The 20,516-nt window shown below is 36.4% G+C and overlaps 1 protein-coding gene across 1 annotated transcript in view; it reads left to right on the forward strand.

The window, feature by feature from the left end:
* Positions 1–20,516, forward strand: part of RP1 (RP1 axonemal microtubule associated) — a 214,311-nt gene that overhangs the window by 57,484 nt on the left and 136,311 nt on the right. The window contains exons 10-18 of the mRNA XM_082755390.1: positions 745–821; positions 924–955; positions 1,093–1,222; positions 3,500–3,603; positions 6,421–6,594; positions 7,230–7,442; positions 9,399–9,576; positions 11,296–11,427; positions 17,308–17,510. Of these exons, the coding sequence (XP_082611516.1) occupies positions 745–821; positions 924–955; positions 1,093–1,222; positions 3,500–3,603; positions 6,421–6,594; positions 7,230–7,442; positions 9,399–9,576; positions 11,296–11,427; positions 17,308–17,510 (1,243 nt within the window). The remainder of the gene's footprint in view (positions 1–744; positions 822–923; positions 956–1,092; positions 1,223–3,499; positions 3,604–6,420; positions 6,595–7,229; positions 7,443–9,398; positions 9,577–11,295; positions 11,428–17,307; positions 17,511–20,516) is intronic.

Raw genomic sequence — 20,516 nt, forward strand, 5'->3', positions numbered from 1 at the left:
TTTGCCTGACCTAATTTTGATTCTGTATTCTAGATGAGATGAACTGCTATGAAGAGATCTATAATGCTAGTTTCATACATAATTTAGGGAGAGTTCAAATCCATTTCAGACAGAAAAATATGGGGTATGTGCTAGTTATTCTTAGAGCATGATGCCATTCTTGATGATCTTGCTCCTACTATGTGTGAATCTTTCAGACTCAGATGAAGTTAGACTTGTTTTATATACAATGTGAAGCAAGTACAATAGCATTGTAAAAGCATAGTTCAGATGTGATGAAAGCAGTGCTTCTGTTGGATTTGCATCCTTATAAAGGGATCAGTGGGACATGCCACAATTTGCATCCTGTTGTAACCTTCTTGCAGACAGGAAGAGCAAACATTATGGCCACTGCACCTTTCATTATTGATCTGGGATGAATACAACTTCTATTACTTTTAATAGCTGGTTTAGGTCCTTTTATCTCAGTTGAGGAAAGTGTTTATATGTTTCATAAAGAAAGAAAGAAACCCCCCCATGGACAACCCCAAAACCAGACAAACAAAAACAAACAAACAAGAAAAACAACACACTTGCTAAAGTCAAGGTCTTTTCACTAAAGCTGGATTTTTATATTGCTGTACGTTAACCTTGAGACTTTAATTAAAAAAAAAAAAAAAAGTGTCAGTATGCAGATGTCATGTATACAGTACTGTGGGAATTGCCAGTCAATGTTAAATTACTGAAATGGTGTCTGGTTTTCAGATGGCTGGACAATGGGCAGGATGATGGCAACATTGCTAGAGAACTGACTTTGACAGATGCCAGCACATTTCCAGGAAGTAGGTGAAAATTGGTGGGGAACAGAACCCAGATTCACACAGACTGTACTGAATGGAATAAGGATGCTTTGAAAATTAATCACATGCTTTTTATTTATACAGGACAAGAGCTGGAACTCAAGAGAGAAGAAACTGTAAGGACTAACCTTTTTAGTTTTATTTAAACCATTCAAATCATGTGTTGAATTAAGTCATGTCAGTTATTCTGAAGCATGTCAAATTCCTGTTTATCATCTTCACATAACTGTCTTCTACTTGTTTACAAAACCAGTGGGCTGCCGAAAAGTGGAAATTCCAGAGAGGCAATACACTTCAGTTTTACAACAGGCTCAACGGTGGTTTCATATGCATCAGTCCAGATAGCAAAGTAGATGCTCTTGGTGACAAGAAGAACAAATATGGTAAAGTATATCTCATGTATGCATAAATGATGCAAGAAAAAACTTCACAGTTCACTGTGATCTCATGTAGTGATTCCTGTAATGAATAGGAATAAATAATTGTAATAAAAAAATGTTTTTTCCTTAGAGTTTTTACTTGTGTTAATGACTATAAAACTCATGAATTATATGCTTGGTTTACATACAAAGCATGAAAAAAGTCTCGTATGGTATCTTGTCACTGTCCCTTACAAAATAGAAACTTCTTGTCATCTGTAGCTTGAGTCATCTCATGAAAATGCCATGGCAAAGACAGCCATAAGCCATAATCTTAGATCCATCCAAGCTAACAAGTTCAACTTTCTAGGTATAGTTTATTCATGTAGTAAAGTTTATTCATGTAGGGAGTGTATGTATATGTGTATCCTTTTGTTTCATCCTTGTCATTGATTTTAATGGCATTCTTCCAGTTCCTCCTCTTTATCAGCTTTCATCTTACCATGTTACTAACACTTATTATAGCTAGTATCATATTAGGCACACTTCTTTTTAATTTATTTTTTAAATTTTCATGAGAATGGAGTTGCTCAGCCTTTCTCACATATTCCTGGTGACCTTACATGTATCTTTTGTGGTAGAACAGAATTTTGCAGGACACACCAAAGGCTGTGTGGACAGCAGGGAAATACTTCTTAGCATAGCCTATAAACACACCTCAGAAAAGCTGCACCAGAAAACTCAGATGTATAACATAGGAGATCAGTAATACTATAAACATTTCAAGTGGGTGTTACTCTGTTTTAGTAAAGCTATTTTTATGAGTTATCATTTTTGATACTTTAGTTCAAAGTATTTGGTGATTCAGACACAGAATCTCCTATCTCCAATGACTACTGGAAGTCGGAAAAATTAATAGTATGATCTGCAGCCTCCCAAAGGACTTAGTAATACTTGGAAATTAAACTAGTAATAAAAAAGAGTTTGACTTTTCTGAACAATATTATGAAGTTGCCATAATATAAGAGGAACAGACATAGTCACCTGGGAATAACTATTCCTATTTTTATAGTTCTGAGTACAAAAAGAACACTAGTACAAAATGAATGAAAGCACCTACCATGCAAGTCTTCTGCTACCAGAACAACACTTTTCTCCCACAATTTATTTCAGATTTATTTGTTACTTAAATGTACGGTAATCTACAGAGTGGCTAGGATAGTCACGTACAACAGAAGTCCGTAAGTGTTGTCTTGGGAGCTATTGTCTAAATTTTCATTAAATTTTCAACTGCTTCTTTGTGCATGCTTTAGAGTCTTCCAGCATAAGCTATATACTTACCTTTTCTAATAGAAAACTTCATGTTTCAGGTAGAACTGTTTACTTGTCTTCAGCAGATCTAAAGCAATATAATTTAAAGCCCTTCACTATGCTGATGGCAAATTGTATTAGGTGATTATTTAATTCAAGGTTTTTTAATTTCTCAAGAATCTTTATCTCTATCTGAAAGCAGAGGGACCCATTGTGTTAGCTATGTGTCGTCCCTGTCTTGCTCCAAGGGCTGGAATACACGTTTGTGTTTTATAACTTCTGACATCTTCCCAATGGGCACAATGATCTCTGGCTATATAGTTCTCATAATCCTGATGACACCCTGAAAATATTATGTTGTGGACACCCCAGGAGTCCACCAGAGACAGATGCAGCTTGCAAACAGGGCAACACAATGTACTGGTAGATCAATGTACTGGTAGATATTTAAAACAATAGTCTGTTGCTGCTGGGAACAATAAAAATGGCACTAACTTTCATCGGTATTTTGTAGCTATAAGAGGCAATTGTTTAGAATATTGGCCAGATTTAAATTTTTAGAAGCCATGAACTGTGCTGCAAGATTTGCATTAAAAATTCTAGTATGAATATATAGAAAATGAATTCTGCTTTCCTATATGAGAGCTTTATGTTTCTTGCACGATCTGCTGTTTACAGTTTGCTATAGTCCAGAATACTGTAGTCTTCAATACTTTTTTACTTTTTTTTTTTTTTTTAAGCATATATGCTGATCAAGAGAAATTTGTTCCCTATCATTAGCTCTTAGCAGTTTTTCCTCAAGGCAGAGAACTAGATAATTGTCTCGAGCTACCCTCTCCAAAAGGAATGAGGAGGGGAATTCACTGATCAGAGAGGTCAAGCTGTTGAGGTAATATAATTTAAAATGATAGATTACTGATGTAATTAAATAGAAGTATGAATTAATATACTTTCATACTCCTATCTTTTTTTTTTTCATTTAACTCTTAGGTCTTTTTGATGTAATTGTCAAAAGGGGAAATATATGCATATTCAGCAGTCATCAGATACCACATCTTGCTCTTGCTCTTGTTAATGGCTATGCAACTGGAAAGGTAGGAAATGCTGTTACTGATTTCTGCTTTGTAATACTATTTTATTGTCTGATTAAAAATAATGTTGTTTTTAATCTGTCTAACACAATCATGCTTCCAGACAGAAAATGAGCTAAGAAGTGCAGAACTGAACCCAGGAAATTACAAATGGATAGACAAATTTTAATGTAGAGCTTTGTTTTCTCAGTTTTCTTTTTATTCTTGGATGGACTTTTTTCATGGCATAAATGACTTGGTACAGAAATGTCTGACTGTTCCAAAGTGCAATTGATATCTGCTTGTCCCATGCTGCCAGGGGATGTGGAATACCCTAATATCTCCTCTTTATATATAAGCATCAGTTCTGATGTTGATTTAAAATGTCATTTTACCTTTTTTGTCTTCTTCTAAATAACCTGCCTGTCATAAACAAATTGAAATATTCCAGGTTTGTTTGTTCTGTCTTCATGTTCTTCATGTATTGCCTTTCTTTCTCAGTACTTGCAGTATGCAAGCAGGCACTTTGAGCTGCAGAATTTAGTTCTTTCTGATTAAACTCTTCTACTGATGAGGGAAGAAGCTGTTTCTCTTTTTCTAGTTCTTCCCTTTATTTATTTAGGGAATAATCACATAGTCAAAGCTGGTCCCATTCCTTTCTTCCATGATGTGCATTAGCATTAGAGGGAATAGAGAACTCTCGGTAGAGTTAGATTTCTCAGTGGGAACGGCATCAGGCTGCCAGACAAACTGCCAGACCTCCTTGCAGGACTTTTTAGTGTCCCTATTCATTACTGTAATTCTGATAGAGGGAGCCCCTTGCAGTCTGTCACATTTGCAGTGTGTCTTACTACAAAGAGAGTATTAATTAGACACAAATTCAAGCTTTCTCTTTTCTGCTTTGCTACTGATATGTTTTATGAGCTTGAGCAGCCTATTGAAAATCTAGATTTCCATTTTCTTGTTTTTAGTTGTGCAAGATGTTCCTCTTCTCAGAGAATGGGAGAAATGTTATTTTAAACCTCTTCTGAGGTCCTTGGAATGATGATAGGAAAATAGAAAGCAAAATGTCAATACAAAGTTGACCTTACAATATGCTTTTAATTACACTTTGATATGCTGGCTCACAACCACTTCTAAAATACATCATTTTTTTTCCTTTACTTTTGACAGTAGATTTAGTCTGATAGACAAGTTTTTCTGAGTAGGAAGCTTCAGAAGATAGTGAACACTTTCTAGAGAAAGTTTGATTATTTGTAGTCTTAAAAATACCAATTCATAGAATGGTTTGAGTTGGATAGAATCTTTAAAGATCCCCTAGTTCCAACCCCCCTGCCATGGGCAGGGACACCTCCTACCACATCAGGTTGCCCAAAGCCCCATTCAGCCTGGCCTTGAACACTTTCAGGGATGGGACATCCACAGCTTCTCTGGGCAACCTGTGCCAGTGCCTCACCACCCTCTTTGTGAAGAATTTCTTCCTAGAGTATAGTCTAAATCTACCTGCTTTCATCTTAAAGCTATTACTACTTGTCCTATCACTATACTCTCTGATGGGAAGAGTCTCTTCCCATCTTTTCCATAGGACTCCTTTAAAAATTCTAAGGCCACAACGAGGTCTCCCTGGAACCTTCTCTTCTCTATGTTGAACAGCCCCAGTTCTCTCAACCTGTCATCATAGGAGAGTGGCTTCAGCCCTCTGATCATCCCTTTAGCCCTCCTCTGGACTCTCTGCAACAGGTCCATGTCCTTGTGTTGGGGGACCCAGAGCTGAACGCAGTAGTCCAGGCAAGGTCTCACAAGGGAAGAGCAGAGGGGGACAATCATGTCCCTCACCTCAACAGGGCTACTTTCAATTCATTTGTTCTGACTTTTGAAAAAATGTGAGATTATGTAAGCAAGTGATAAGATAAGGGGACCAAGTGATAAGATGAGGGGAAATGTCCTCAAGTTGCACCAGGGAAAAAGGAGGGTAATTTGAATATTAGAAGGAATTTCTTTACTGAAAGAGTTGTGCAGCATTGGAATAGTCTGCCCAGGGAAGTGGTTGAGTCAATATTCCTGAAGGTCTTCAAGAAATATGTAGATATAGGACTTAGTAACATGGTTTAGTGGTGGACTTGTCAGTGCTAGGTTAAAGGTTGGACAAGATAATCTTAGAGGTCTTTTCCAACCTGAATGATTCTATGATTCTAAGCCAGAAGTCTTTGAAATTATTGGGCAGATTATTAGAATTTGTACGTTTAGTAAAATCCTAGTTTTATTTAAAAATAATAATGGTGTTAGAATTGATAAAATATTTAAATACATATTCTGTATATTGTATCTTTCATCCAGACTGGGATCACAGTCTGCAAATCTGAAAAGATAAGCATGGATACGTGTGTTGCTTCTCTCTTTCATATAAATCTTATTTCTTTAACTGTTTTCTGTGAGATCAATATAGACTGATGAGGACAAACACTATTTGGAACCATCCTGCAAATGAGGGTAGCAGATAGTTAAACTAGTTCATTTCCTGTCAGTGTTACATTCCATCCATCTTTGCCAAGTCTGTTGGCTGTGACTCTGACTCGGTATCCAGGTATCTTTCATGTTAGTCTCAGATTTGTGTCATTTTAAGGTGAACTGTTTCCATGATTTGAAATGCAACACAGTCCACAATTTTAGGACTTCAGTATTAGGACTGTGAATCTGGAAAATAGGAAGATATTTTAAGACTAGACTAGTAGTATTGTGGAAACTCGAAATATACAGAAACTATATCATGATCCTCTCTGTTTTGGATTTTACCATGTTTAATAGTTCATATAAATCATTATTCCTACTTTTTTATGTTAGAGCAAAGACAAGACTTGCTGTGAGCTCCGTGTTCACCTTCAACCAAATGGTTCTGCCATTCTTGAGTCAGCCAGGAACCCAGGTCACATGGTTACGTTCAATCTTCAAGGCAAAGTAGCTGATGAAACAACAGGATATGCTGGACTGTCCAGAGAATTTGTTGTGCATGTCAAGGTAAGGTGGGGGAGAGAAATTAAGAAGACCTTTTCTACAATTTACTGTTACAAAAGTAGATCACGTCTAATCAGATTTGAGGATTGCAGGCTGAAAGAGCCCACCAGGTGGAGCTAAGCAACAGTTTACCAGGCGTCACTTGAAGTTTTCCTTTACAGCTCTCGTGGGGCAAGTGATGACGATGCTGTAGCTGGTATATGTAAATAGTGTGGGCTGCATCAGAGAAAGAAACGATGTCACTCCAAAATGTTTAGCTAACCTTCTAAAAGTAGGAAGGTAGGTACATACAGGAGGGCTTGCATGGGAAATTACTTAGTTTAAAAAGAGAACAATTTCCTTAGCTTGCCAAACTAATTGTGCTCTGAACGTTATGCTGTGCTTCTGAACAACAAAAAGCAGGGAAGCTGCAGAGCAGCGAAAGGTTTCCACTGTTCAAGTTGGTGTCTGCACAGAATGCAGCAAGTATACAAAGGCTGGATGTATGTTTGAATTACTTTGGACATTCACTTATGTTTTATACATGGGAATACATGAAAAAGTGCTTAAAATAACCTCTGTGAATAGTATCAATATCAAAGATAAACGTGGAGAAAAGCTGTGCTATTGACAAAGGGCTTCTTATCTCTCATCTGAAGGGTGTGTTTCATCATGGTGCTATCATTCTGCTCAACACAAGTCTCTGCCAGGCTCTGTCCCTCAGACCTGATGGGAGCTGCAGTGGAACAGGTCAGCAGCAGCAGGAATCCTACTGGAAAGTGCATAAAATCGGCTCTGGAGTCTGCATGTTTGAGAGTGTGAAAAACCCAAAAATGTACCTGAAGATCAAAGATGGCCAGTGTAATGGAACAGTAAGCAGTTCTTTGTATTACCCTCTGCAGATGATCTGATTAGATTGTTAATGTTAATGTTAATATTTTTTAATTGCTTGGATAAAAATGTGGTGGAAGCATTGTTTAGATTTAAGATTTTTCAGATCTTTCCCTTCATTTTCCAAGGAAAGACAGAAAAATATAGCAATAAAAGCTATCAGGTCCCTTTTGCACTTAGTTGTGAAAATATGATTGTATTTTAAAATACTGAGAATGTGTATGTAGTTAAAATTTATTTGTTGCTTGATAGCTGATGACTCTGTCAAGATTCTGTTGTATTAATTTCATTATTTTAAACTAATTATACTGGTGGGAGTTCGTTTTAGAAGACGTTGGAGTGATATTGGCATCCTAACTTTAACTGAATGATTCTATTTTGTTTGAAATTAAGAACCTGTTTTTTTTTTTTTTTTTTTTTTTTTTTTTTTTTTTTGGTCTGTTTCTTAATTATTATTTTACCAACCAGCAATGCAGATTTTTTTCTTGAAATGCCTCACCATTTATAAGTAGCCTGTATATGAAGGAATAGAACTGGGTGTGGAGGATGGCTAAAATATTCTAATTCTTGGACTAATAATATTTTCCATATAATAGGACTTTAGCTAATGCATATTTACACTTGAGAGGGGAGAAAACAAAAACAGAGAGAGGAACATATTATTTTCTCATTAGACTTGGTATTTACTGTGTCAGTTTTTGTGTCAGTTTGCTGATAAGAACTGATATAATTGTTTTGAATGTGACAGAATATAAACATGTTGAGGGGCTTAAACAGGTATTTAATCTAAATAAATTGATGATTTAAAAAAACAAATAAAAAAAACTAATGAGTAATTAAGATTTAAACAACTTCATGTAGAGCTAACTTTTTGCAATGTGGTTCTGTTAAAATTAGTGAAAATTCTCAAAATTACTCATGATTTTTATTTGGAAGTTTAACCCAAGTGAGTATGAAATAGAGCCGTGTACTTACTCAGGTCTGAGATCCATGAGAATTTTGCCATTGAATCAAATATACTCCAATTAGAGATCAGAATATTTGATCCACATTTTGGATATAAGCTTTCTGAATATTGTACATTTTTAGCAGTGTCCTCACCAATGGATGAAGAGGAGTTTTTCATGTACAGCCTACAGGTTTCTCTCTAGCAGTTTGAAGTTTCATTTTGAAGTTAAAATTGTAATATATGAGAGAGAATGTTCTCTCTGAGACACATTAAACTGGAATTTTAAAGTCTGTTTCTGGTTATTGTCCAGTAAAGTTTTCATATTCTGAAGATTAGTTGAATCATAGTGCTTTAGCCCCTGTTACAGTGATAGCTGTGTTTGTGTACACAGTACTTTTAAATCCACAAACATACCCACTTATCATTGTTAAGGGCCTGATCCTTGGAGAAATCTGAGGTTTTGATTGACTAAGGCTTTGAAATTAATGTAAATGCTATAAAATGCAGAAAAAAATGTTAAGAGTGAGTGGTAGTAGTATTTTGTGAAAAGAAGAAAAATATATTTGATAAATGTTGTTTTGTCATGTAGGATTAGTAAATCTGCACTATGTATAAATTCATACACACATCCTCTTTTTTCTGAAATGGATATTTTCAGACTCCCTAACCCTCTAAAAGCTGATTAAGTGGGAAATTCCTTTGAATATATCCTAGACTTTGCCTAAATCCTAACATGATTTAGAGTACTTTCTTATGTGATCTTTCACTTACTTGAATTAATTGCTTGGTCTTTTTGTTCACAAAGGACTAAACAGAGCCAAGATACAGGGTGTGTGTGTGTGTAATAGTGCAGCACATGATGAAGTACCTAAACTTAATCTGAATTGTCATTAGAAGATAGTAATATTCAAGTCTTAAGAAACATCCAGTTTGCCTATATATATCAATGTAATTATTGAATTCATGTTTCTGTTTTTCAATTTCTTAGGGCACGGGTGATGAATACTGTCATTTTAAAATTGAGAAAAATTTGGAAGCTGGATCTGTAAGTCTAGAATCAGTGCGAAATAAAGGGATATATGTTGGTCTCCTACCAGATGGTCAGACTAAACCAGTCATTAACATCGGAGAGAACAACATTTTTTTCTACCCACAGGTCATCAAATGTATGTGGTTTCTTCATATTCTAGCTTTACTTAGTGGCTACTGTTTCTGACCGACAAAATTCAATGCAAAAGCATAAAAGCTTATTTAGACTATTTTCCTTGTTGTGTTTTAGTAATTTTAAAGATGAAAAGTCTGTTTTACACATTTTCTCCTATGTAGCTAGTTAATTTTGCTTAGTTTCTTTCATTTTATAGCAGTAAGTGATGCAGAAGAAATCTATTTTTTTTTTTTTTTTTTACTGAACAAATAATCTTTTGAGCGTGAGAATAGAAACAAGTGACAAGATAGAAATGGGTTTGACTTCCTGGGTCTATTCCCCATTCTGGCCAAAGTTTATGGAAATACTGGGAAATACTGTCTTGCTGTCGGTTATATAACTCTTTCCCATTTATATAGGGAAACAGAAGACTTACAAAATGCGTTATGTAGACTTACAAAATGCCCTTGTGCCCTAAACAAGTAGGGTACACTTGGCAGTGTTCAGTATAGTTTCTTCTTTAATGGTGCTAATACATGTACTATCCCCAACTAGTATATTGATTATGTGATTCTTTTATCTCATAGTCAGATCTGAGAGCTATTTGCAGGCAAAAGGCTTGCTTACTAGACTGACCTCTTCTACTTCACTAGCTAGGGCTCAGAAAAGAGCCCTATCACACTCTGGATCACTTTCTGTCTCATTTCTTTTAGGAGAAAAATGCGTTTAATTTGGTGAACAATTCATAGCCAGCTGGCTGGGATTATAACTGTAGAAAATGGTGGAAATGCTATCTTTATTTGTTTGTTTATTTTATATGTTTATCTGGTGGACAAAGCCACAGAGATCAAGAAATTAAACATCTAATGAAACTGTTAAACTGGTCATCAATTCAAAATTCAGAATTCTTTCAGACTTTTGCCAGGCACAAGCAGAACGGGTTTATCTTGAATGCTTTGATCAGCAAAAAGAAAGTAACATACAACCTGTCTTATTACTAATTCTGTTTTATGTATTTTGTCACCAAGATATAAAGAAGCATTATCAAAGTCACTGTAATGGCATCCTTACCATTCAGTCCCTACTTGCTGCAAGGTGACAAGAATATTTCAGTCACTGTGTCCTTGTAGACAAAAGGAAAGGGTTTTTCTTTGTTACCTTTTTGGAAGAGCAGGTTTTCAATGGAAATTCTCAACAAAGCAGGGCTTACTGATGCTATTAAAATAAAGCTAACTGTTACTTTGTTACAGGCATGAATTCTTCCAAATCCTTGTTACTCAGTAAAAGGAAGGCAGCAGGAGCTAATATTTTCTATTAGAGCAACCAAGATTTGTCTGTTTGCTATTTCATATTATCAGAAATGGCCTCTAGCAGTCTTTATTTCAGCATTCCTACTCTTAAGAAAGGAAATATTGGGGGAATGGAGAAGCTGATCTTGTGGAAAACTACATTTGAGCAGGTCATTTCATTCATATATCTATGTTAAATTGCTACTTAGATTTTCAAAGCAGTAAATGGATTGGTACATCATATTTTTTCTACTTTTTGCAGCATGCTGCTAACAACAAAAGCCTATTACTAGTGGCTCTGCACAATACAGAGAAAAGACTTTGGTGTCTATTGTGTTGAACAATTGAGAGATCTATTATTACTGTTTGTCACTGAAAATGTGGGAAGCTTCTGAGCATAAAAAAGCAAATGATTTGTAGCTAGTGACAGAATTTACATTTGATTGTTTCAGTTGGCCGGGAAAAGCCTATGGGAACATCTGCTGCACCCAATCAAGAAAAGAAAGGCTTCAGAGAATCTGAACGCCAACCAGTAAAAGCCCAGAAGCAAATATCTCAAACCCCCTCAACTTTTCCACCCTCAAGTAAGCAATAGTTAACAAACTAGTTCTGATACAACACTTTAGTATGTTGTCCTGTGTGTGTTTGCAGTTACTTATCTCAGTTTTTCTAGACTGTTGACTTATGCATACATATAATATGAACGCACTACCAGTTACTGTTTTTCTAAAGTGCATTGGAATGTGGTTCATTGGTTAGGTAACAATCAGCATGTAATTGTTGAGTATTTACGCATTACTGTTTTTCAAATTCATAATTATCTATCATAAGGACTATTTCTGTGGAAATTAAGAGGCTGATATCATAAAGAGCCCGATCCAAACCTCACTGAAAGCAATAGAATATTTCTCTCACTTACATTTTCTGCTTTATAATTCACTGGGGGAAAGAGTAAGGTTTTGGTGTGCTTCATGCTAGCTTTATATATATGTTAAGGAAGTTAAGAATACTTAAAGAATGTTCAGACTGTTATTTCAAACTGTATCTGGTGAGATTGTCAATGTGAACCAGACACCAAGTATGGAATAATTATTCATAGGATATAATACTGGGAAGAATTTTAAATAAATTGAGTTGAAACAAAACATTCTGCTCGTATTCAAAGTATAGGTAAGGATTTTTAACACTTACTGTTAATTATTTCTGACAAAGTTATTTCTAATCTTAGCTTAAAACAGATAATTTCAGCTTCCAATCTATCAGACCTCATGCGGTATAATTGTGTAACAAAGCCTTCCCAAAATGTTGTGGGTTGTCAGCATGTAATTTGATATGCTGAAAATAAAACTCATGGCAACAAATTCACAAACCGTAAAACCTGTTATCAAAGAAATAGGATGTTAGGGTCAGATACAAAGAAGAAATATCTACCATAAAATTGGTTAGGTAAAGTCTATAGCACTTTTTTTAGAAGTATTTCTGACACTCATACATGTGGACTCTGCTCATGCAAAATTAATAGAAATATCAGTCACCCTGCCTTTCAAAGAAAATGCTCAGATTTTGTAAGATATTTTTACTAAGAATGCTTTAAAGGTTAGCTGACTTCTGATGTTTGGGGTGCGCCTTCAGTTTTTAAATTGATATTCATTAAATACTCATTTGCTTTTTTTATAGAAGTGACATCCAGAAAAGGGTGAGGTTTGTAGTTAGTATGCAATCCAGTGGTAGACAATATTCAAACTCAAGATAGATTAGCTGTTATGCTGACCAGGCCATCTTTATGACAACAGCATTTGCTAGCTAACAGCTATTTCTTGGTTGCTGTTTTCACAAATAATCACTGGTTTAGGATTAATTAAACAGAAAACTGTGCCACAGCAGTGTCGACTTCTATTGTTGCAATGTCAGTTCTCTGTTCCTCAAGACACTTCTACCCTACAAAAATGCTGGGACATACCATCATCCGCTTAATAGCTCACAGAACAGAGGATTAGAGTGACAGTCAGAAACATGTCAGCTAAAATGAAGTGGGACCACATCATAGACACCAGACTAATCTAATGTACTGCCCAAGTCAGAAGGGAAAGAATATATATGTGATTAGAAGATCACAGAAAGGCTAGGAATGTAGGAGATGAAGTGGATGACATGAAAAACTGAACTCAAATATTTTTAAATCTTCTGCTATCATGCTCAAAATCAAGCCAAAATCAACAGCCCTACTGACAATATAGACTTGTATCATGTTCTGTATAAACCAGTGAGCAAGCAAGGACCTTACAAGATTTCCCAAATGGCTTGGTATTGGGGAATTCCCCTTTGCTTTTTCCTTTTGTTTCTGAAGTCATGCTTAAATTTCAGTAGTGAAACATGAGGGTGCGTATGCTAGTCAAAGTAAGGAGAGAGATGTCATCAGCTTCTACGAGGTAAACACAGCCTGTGACATTGAGAACAACTTCGTGGTTTGACATTAACAAATAGTATCTCTGAGGAGTGATTTCTATACCCTGCATGCTCCTTTCCCATATGTCAGGAATACTTTAGTTACTATTAATTTTAACACATTTTATTTACAAAGATAAATAAGACACAAATAAAGTCTAATCATCATTTCCATTAGGTTTACATTGGAAATGATGATACACAAGAGTGTAATAAAATACATCAATACATAAGCCTCTGCTCTAGAAACTCATTTTTCTGATGCTTTATTTCAAAAGCATCTCTCAATCATATGGTATTTTGGGACCAAATCACTCTCATTTTGTTTGAGATTTGGGATAAGTAAATTAAACAACAAAGCAATTTTTATGAAACTGTGGGAAGGATTGTGACTTCTCCAACATTCTCATGAAGGGCTATCAGAATGAATTTTTGTTGCAGTGGAATTATATCACAGTGCCATGAAGTGTATAAAATCCCATAACTAATCCAGAGTAACCATCAAATCCTCTTTTCAGATTGGAATATTTTTAGCCTCTAGCAAATCAATGTGACTGATTTCCATTTGTGTGAGTGCCAGTAAATTACAATGCAAAAAAAACATCCCAAGTTTGTGGATTGTTCATGCATTATAATTGTTTTCAGGAAGTCATAGTTTGTGCTTGCAGTAGGTGCTTTGGATAGCAGTAGCCCAAGTATAGAACATTTGTATTTAGTATACAAAGCAGCCTGGGATTCCTTATCCTTCTTGACTGCCTGTGTATTTCATGAGACTTTTCATGTTTTCTGGGAAATACCTGTGGGTCACAACTTACACCTGAAGAGTAGGATGTGGTGACAGGTAGCTGAAAGGAAATTTAGCTTCTGAGTTACAGGTTAGGAACTAGGAAACTCAAGTTACAGAAAGTAGTGTTTCTTGAAGAATGCTAAATAGTCAATTTCTCAAAAATATTTATTGTACCAAAGCAACTAGTTTGCTTCTGTTGTTTCTTCAGTTAGTGAAATCCAGGTGCCATGAAGATGTAGAATCTGTTGTTCATAAAAGTTTTGTAAGAAGCAAGTCCCAAGGATTCAAATTGGCTTTCCGTTTTGTCTTCACACTTGTTTTATTGTAAATAACAAAGTACAGTCCAGTGAATTTTACAGATCTCTACCGTAGGCATTGCTTTATTTTGTTTAGTATTTGCAGTGAGTTTTGCTGGGATGGGCTCTATTTTCTGTGTTTCAGACTGATGTTATCAGTGTTGATAACACATCAATGCTTTATATATTTCCAAGCAATGCTTGCACAGCACTGAAGCCTCCACTGTTTCTCACTCTTCCCCACCAAGCAGGCTAAGTGTGAGTAAGAGGCTGGGAGAGGACACATCCAGGACAGCTGACCTGAACTGACCAAAGGGATAGTTCATAACAAATAAAGTTCAAATATTCTCAGCTACTCAGGAGGATTTTTTTTTTCCAAAATAGCTGTTCCTTGGGGACTGACTGAGTATAGGTGCACTAGTGGTGAGTGACTGCTTTTGTGTCACTTATCTTTTGTGTTAGATTTTTTTCCTTCACTTATTAAACTGTCTTTATCTCAGGAAAAACAAACAAACGAATGAAAAACAGCCAGAGCCAGTACAGCATTTTAATCAAGCAAATAAAAAAAAAACAAAAAACAAAATATCGTTGGGTTAGAAACTGGCTGGATAGCCGGGCCCAAAGAGTCGTGGTGAATGGAGCCAAGTCCAGTTGGAGGCCAGTCACTAGTGGCGTCCCCCAGGGCTCGGTGCTGGGGCCGGTCCTCTTTAATATCTTCATCGATGATCTGGACGAGGGCATCGAGTGCACCCTCAGTAAGTTCGCAGATGACACCAAGTTAGGTGCGTGTGTCGATCTGCTTGAGGGTAGGAAGGCTCTGCAGGAGGATCTGGATAGGCTGCACCGATGGGCTGAGGTCAACTGCATGAAGTTCAACAAGGCCAAGTGCCAGGTCCTCCACCTGGGGCGCAATAACCCCAAGCAGAGCTACAGGCTGGAAGATGAGTGGTTGGAGAGCTGCCAGGCAGAGAAGGACCTGGGAGTGATGGTGGATAGTCGGCTGAATATGAGCCAGCAGTGTGCTCAGGTGGCCAAGAAGGCCAACGGCATCCTGGCTTGTATCAGGAACAGCGTGACCAGCAGGGCTAGGGAGGTGATCGTCCCCCTGTACTCAGCTCTGGTGAGGCCGCACCTCGAGTACTGTGTTCAGTTTTGGGCCCCTCGCTACAAGAAGGACATGGAGATGCTTGAGCGGGTTCAGAGAAGGGCGACGAAGCTGGTGAGGGGCCTGGAGAACAAGTCCTACGAGGAGGGGCTGAGGGAGCTGGGCTTGTTCAGCCTGGAGAAGAGGAGGCTCAGGGGCGACCTTATCGCTCTCTATGGGTACCTCAAGGGAGGCTGTAGTGAGGTGGGGGTTGGCCTGTTCTCCCACGTGCCTGGTGACAGGACGAGGGGGAATGGGCTTAAGTTGAGCCAGGGGAGTTTTAGGTTAGATGTTAGGAAGAACTTCTTCACTGAAAGGGTTGTGAGGCACTGGAACAGGCTGCCCAGGGAAGTGGTGGAGTCACCATCCCTGGAAGTCTTCAAAAGACGTTTAGATGTAGAGCTTAGGGAAATGGTTTAGTGGGGACTGTTAGCGTTAGGTCAGAGGTTGGACTCGATGATCTTGAGGTCTCTTCCAACCTAGAAAATTCTGTGATTCTGTGATATGTAGTGAAGCAGCAACATGCATAGTGATGCACTGGGAATTCTTCAACAAATCAGAATCAGTGGCTTTTTATGAATCCCACAGTATCCTAAGTGAATTTATACATTTAGAGCCTCTGGCCTCAAAAGCTTGGTTCATAGAAAGCCCCTTAACAGACGAGGAATGAGTTTTGGGATACAGAAGAAAATTAATCTGCAGTGCAGATTATAGTTAACATATTAACTGTATGTATTACTATATATTATTATCATCTATTATAGTTAGCAAAGAGTGTAGCCATATGAAAAGGCCAAATGAAGAACTGTTCAGGAATCCTTGCAGGACACAGTATATATGCAAGTGTTGGTTCATCTTTTCAAACTCAGGGCTTAAGTCTATCTCTTGTGTCAGAACAGATCATAAGTATTGGAGGGCAGGAACTCCCTGTTTTGCAGAAGACTTCCTGGAGTGTGTAGAGGTGATTTTATAGTGGTGCCATTACTGAAAATTATTGTTCCAGGTATCTGATGTTTGCAAACTCCACTGTGACTAAAATACTCAAAATTAATTTCCTTCACCCCACGAGAGTCTACTTTTTCATATTTCAGTGGTGTCATTTGACATCCCTGCAAATAATTTTTTTTTTTTTTTTTTAATCTCAAGGGTATATGAAAGATCACCAGGTGCTATTCTCAAATTAAATATATGTTTCCTGAAATTATATTTGCTCAGTCATTAAAGCTATGAATTTTGCTAATAAAGTGGTACTGCACTGCTATTTCATTTATGCACTGTATACTTAAGTGTACAGGCAACGATAATACTGTAAAGTACTCAAAAAAAGCGCAGTATAAGTTAATACTTAACTTGAAGAAAGTTAATTTCCTAAACCTTTTTTTTTTTAATCTGAAATTAAAATTGTCCCTACTTCTGGACATGTTTCTGTTAATAATGTCCCAACACAAGACATTGGAAGAACATTTGCACATAATTCTACTCATTTCTAAATGTAAGAAACCAGAAATGTCAATCTAATGGCCATAATTCTACACTACAATATCTTTACTTTAAACCAGAATACGTATAAAGAATAGGATGAGGGAGACGTTCTTTTCCAGTTGAATACCTTACCCAATCAGTGCATTTTGGTGTAGTCAAGAAAAATAAATCAACCTTTTCAGACAATCTCACTTGCGATGAAAAAATACAATACCCTCTCTTTTATGGTCTCCTTATGAGCTGAAGTTACAACAGTGACTGGCAGTTTCATGTCGATTTTCATCTCCCACTAATGTTTTGTATTTCACAGAGGAAATGAGAAATCCCCAAGGTGGTGAGTGTCCCCCTCCTTCAGCTGATGAATGGAAAGTGTCAGTGCTGACAGGAAATGCAGGAACTCAAGTAAATGTCACTCTCTGGATATATGGAGACAGAGGAGTATTTGGACCAATAACTCTTGGCAAGGACAACAGAAAGCAGCTGTTTCTTCCCAGGCAGGAGGATGAATTTCAGGTAGCTAATGAAGGCTAAGAACATTATTTTATTGTGTACCTTTCCAAAGCCTATTCTGTCATGTGAAAAGAAGTGTTTTTCAGTTATGTTTACTGCATAAAATAAATCTCTATCTAATCTTTGTGAGTTCTGCATTCAATCAGCTTGGTGCATATAGTTAGCACTGAAAGAAATATTTTTTTTTAACTCCCTCTACCAGATACAGTAATCAGAACAGGACAATGGCAGGAGTAAATTGATTTCTCTAAGGCCATTGATTTGAAAGTAGCTTTAGAAACTATCCACTCTTAAACAAATCATATGTGATGTAAGGCTTATGTATCATTTAGTTATCTTTAGTAATGAAATGTTCTTGTGTACAGTTTTCAAAGCATACTATAAAATGGATATCGTGGAGCTAGTTCAGTTAAGGAAGATAACTGAGCCATTTTTCAGCCACTGTATTATAAATAGCTGGAATACTAGAAGATTTACCAATCAAATTACTGAGAGACCAATAAACTACCTGTTATCGTGTTATTAAAAAAAAACTTTTGCTATTGTTTAAGAATAATCCCACCTCTATTTTAATAGGAAGATTATTTCTAGATATGCTGAGAAGAAATTAACACCGGGGCTAAAATTTCTGTTTTGTTTAAATCTTTCTGTCTGAGAGGCATGTGACACATCACTGTCTTCAGTTAACAGTGAAGTGTCTGTTTCACTTAAAAGTATAAGTTAAGACATTATACTTTTCATGTTTTGTGTAAATTTTTTTCTGCACTCTTCTAATGCAATCTTGGCACAAATCAAAAACTTTACTGTCAATATTAATAACAATCTCTATGAATAGGGCATAGACGGGAAGCTAACTGACTGTAATGTTCATTTTTAAAGCATGTGAGCTATATATTATGATCCATGGGGAATCCTGTTCTCTTAATTTTAGTGAATTATTCATGAGAAGCATTGGGTAATAGCATGTTTACAATGTTAATCCATACATTTTTAAGAGATGAACCAGTTTCTCTTCTCTGAAATAGACATTGCACATTATAGCTGTGTGCTCCAGATAATGATCTTGTGAGACAGCAGAAACTTCTTAACAGCACCTGGGGCTCCTACTGTAATTTTTTGCATTACACTGACACTGTTGTGTTCAGGCATGAAACAGCAAATGGCACCAAAGTGCTTTTCAATCTTTAGTCTCAAAAAAAAAAAAAAAAAAAACACAAAAAAATGAAGAGTAAATGTCGTCTCCCCCCCCCCCCTCTTTTCCTTTGAACTTTATCCTGTACTTGTTAAGCATAATTCTGAAAATGCAGATAGGAATGCAATACTTTTAAAGAATTACATTTTTACTATTTGCATCCTTGAGCTGTATATATTTTCACTGATGTTTTCTAGATCAAAAGATAGTAAATTTTATTATGTAAGTAATCAGCTCAATTGTAGCTTTGGCCAGCAGTTCTTGGAACTTGACAGCTACCAAGAGCCTGTGGTAGTTGGACAATTTGGAGTCAGTTTTCTTTAAACTTTTACTTTACCAGCAGTATGCACAACTATGAAAAATTCAAGTAGAACTATTTTAAGAAGTGAAAACCCTTCATATGAGGCCTTCCCTCTCTCACTTTACCCATATGAGTAGTCACTGCCTGTTTGATCCTTTTTAAGACTGTGCATGTGCGAAAGTCAAGAAGGATATAAGGTTTTTTTCTCCTGGGAAATCTCTGCTTGTTTTAGGCAGAAGTCACTTTGCAATTTGACCAAGCCCAATGCATTTATGTTTTTTATTGATATTTGAAATGAATATATAACTGTTAACCAAATAGTCTAAAGAAGGATTCATTAGAATAAGAACACATGACAGTAATGTATATTCAGTGAACAAAAGCTCCGTGAAGGAGATGGTATCTCGCATTACTTGAGAAGGGGGCTAGTTTGTTTGTGAGATGTGGGAAACAACAACAGTAGTAGGGTTTTTCAGTCAAGCTGTACAAATGCCTTCACTTTATTACTTGTCTAATGCAAAAGTCTCCCAGTTACCCAGTTAATAAGTCTACACATATAGAGAAATATTAAGGAACATGAGCAAGGATATGAGAATCCAACTCCACAGAACAAAGCAATTTTCCTAATCCATTGGAACAGCGTAAATAGCTTCTTTGCATATAAACAATGGAATGGAATAGGCTGTTACCAAGCTTTTATTAATAGTATTATTATTTGAAGATAATATGATAATGCTTTTACTTTTTCTTTTCTAGATGTTCATTACAAATGAACTAAAAACTTGTGTTCAATTTAAGTAATGGTTAGATTTCAAATAAACCCCAGATAAGTGCAGTAGAACAAGTCTTCATGGAGTAGATCTCATAAGTAAGAGCACTACAATGGACTTTGAAAGTGCAAAGAAAGTGCACATGACTGCAAATCATACAGACTCAAAAACCAAAAATAGTGACTTTCCAAATTTTGCAGATGTTCTGCTAGCTTTTGAGAATGTGTTCTTCAAGGGCACCAAAAGCTTTTTATCCCTTACTTTCACATACCAGGATTTATGATCATGTTGCTGTGCTACATTATGAAAAATTTGTGGCCTGTAGTGTAATGATTTACTTTCACATTTATTCTCTCATGAATGGCTCTTACCAACTTTTTTAAATCATCAAACTTTGAAGAGTTTAATTATCTGCCAAATCATTTTCCCTGCAAATATCTTGGTTTCATTAGGGTAAAATCTGGAAATCTGGTCAAACTAGAGCTCAGACAGAAATCTGCTTAGACAAATTGCAAGCTCTCTCTTTCCTGGACTATGTCCTTTTTTTTTTTTTTTTTTTTGAGGGGGGGTGGAAATGGGCCAAATTGAAGGCATGGCAAAATGTGAAAATACAGGGCAAATGGGTTTTTTTTGTGCATAATGAGGGATGGATTTTTGAGTCATTTCACATGTGATGATAGAAAATACAGGATTTTTTTTTTTTTTTCCCCAAGATTCACAGCTGTAAGTTTTAGGCACAGAATACC

Source organism: Aythya marila (genome assembly GCF_965140915.1).
Source record: "Aythya marila genome assembly, chromosome: 2".
NCBI lineage: Eukaryota > Metazoa > Chordata > Aves > Anseriformes > Anatidae > Aythya > Aythya marila.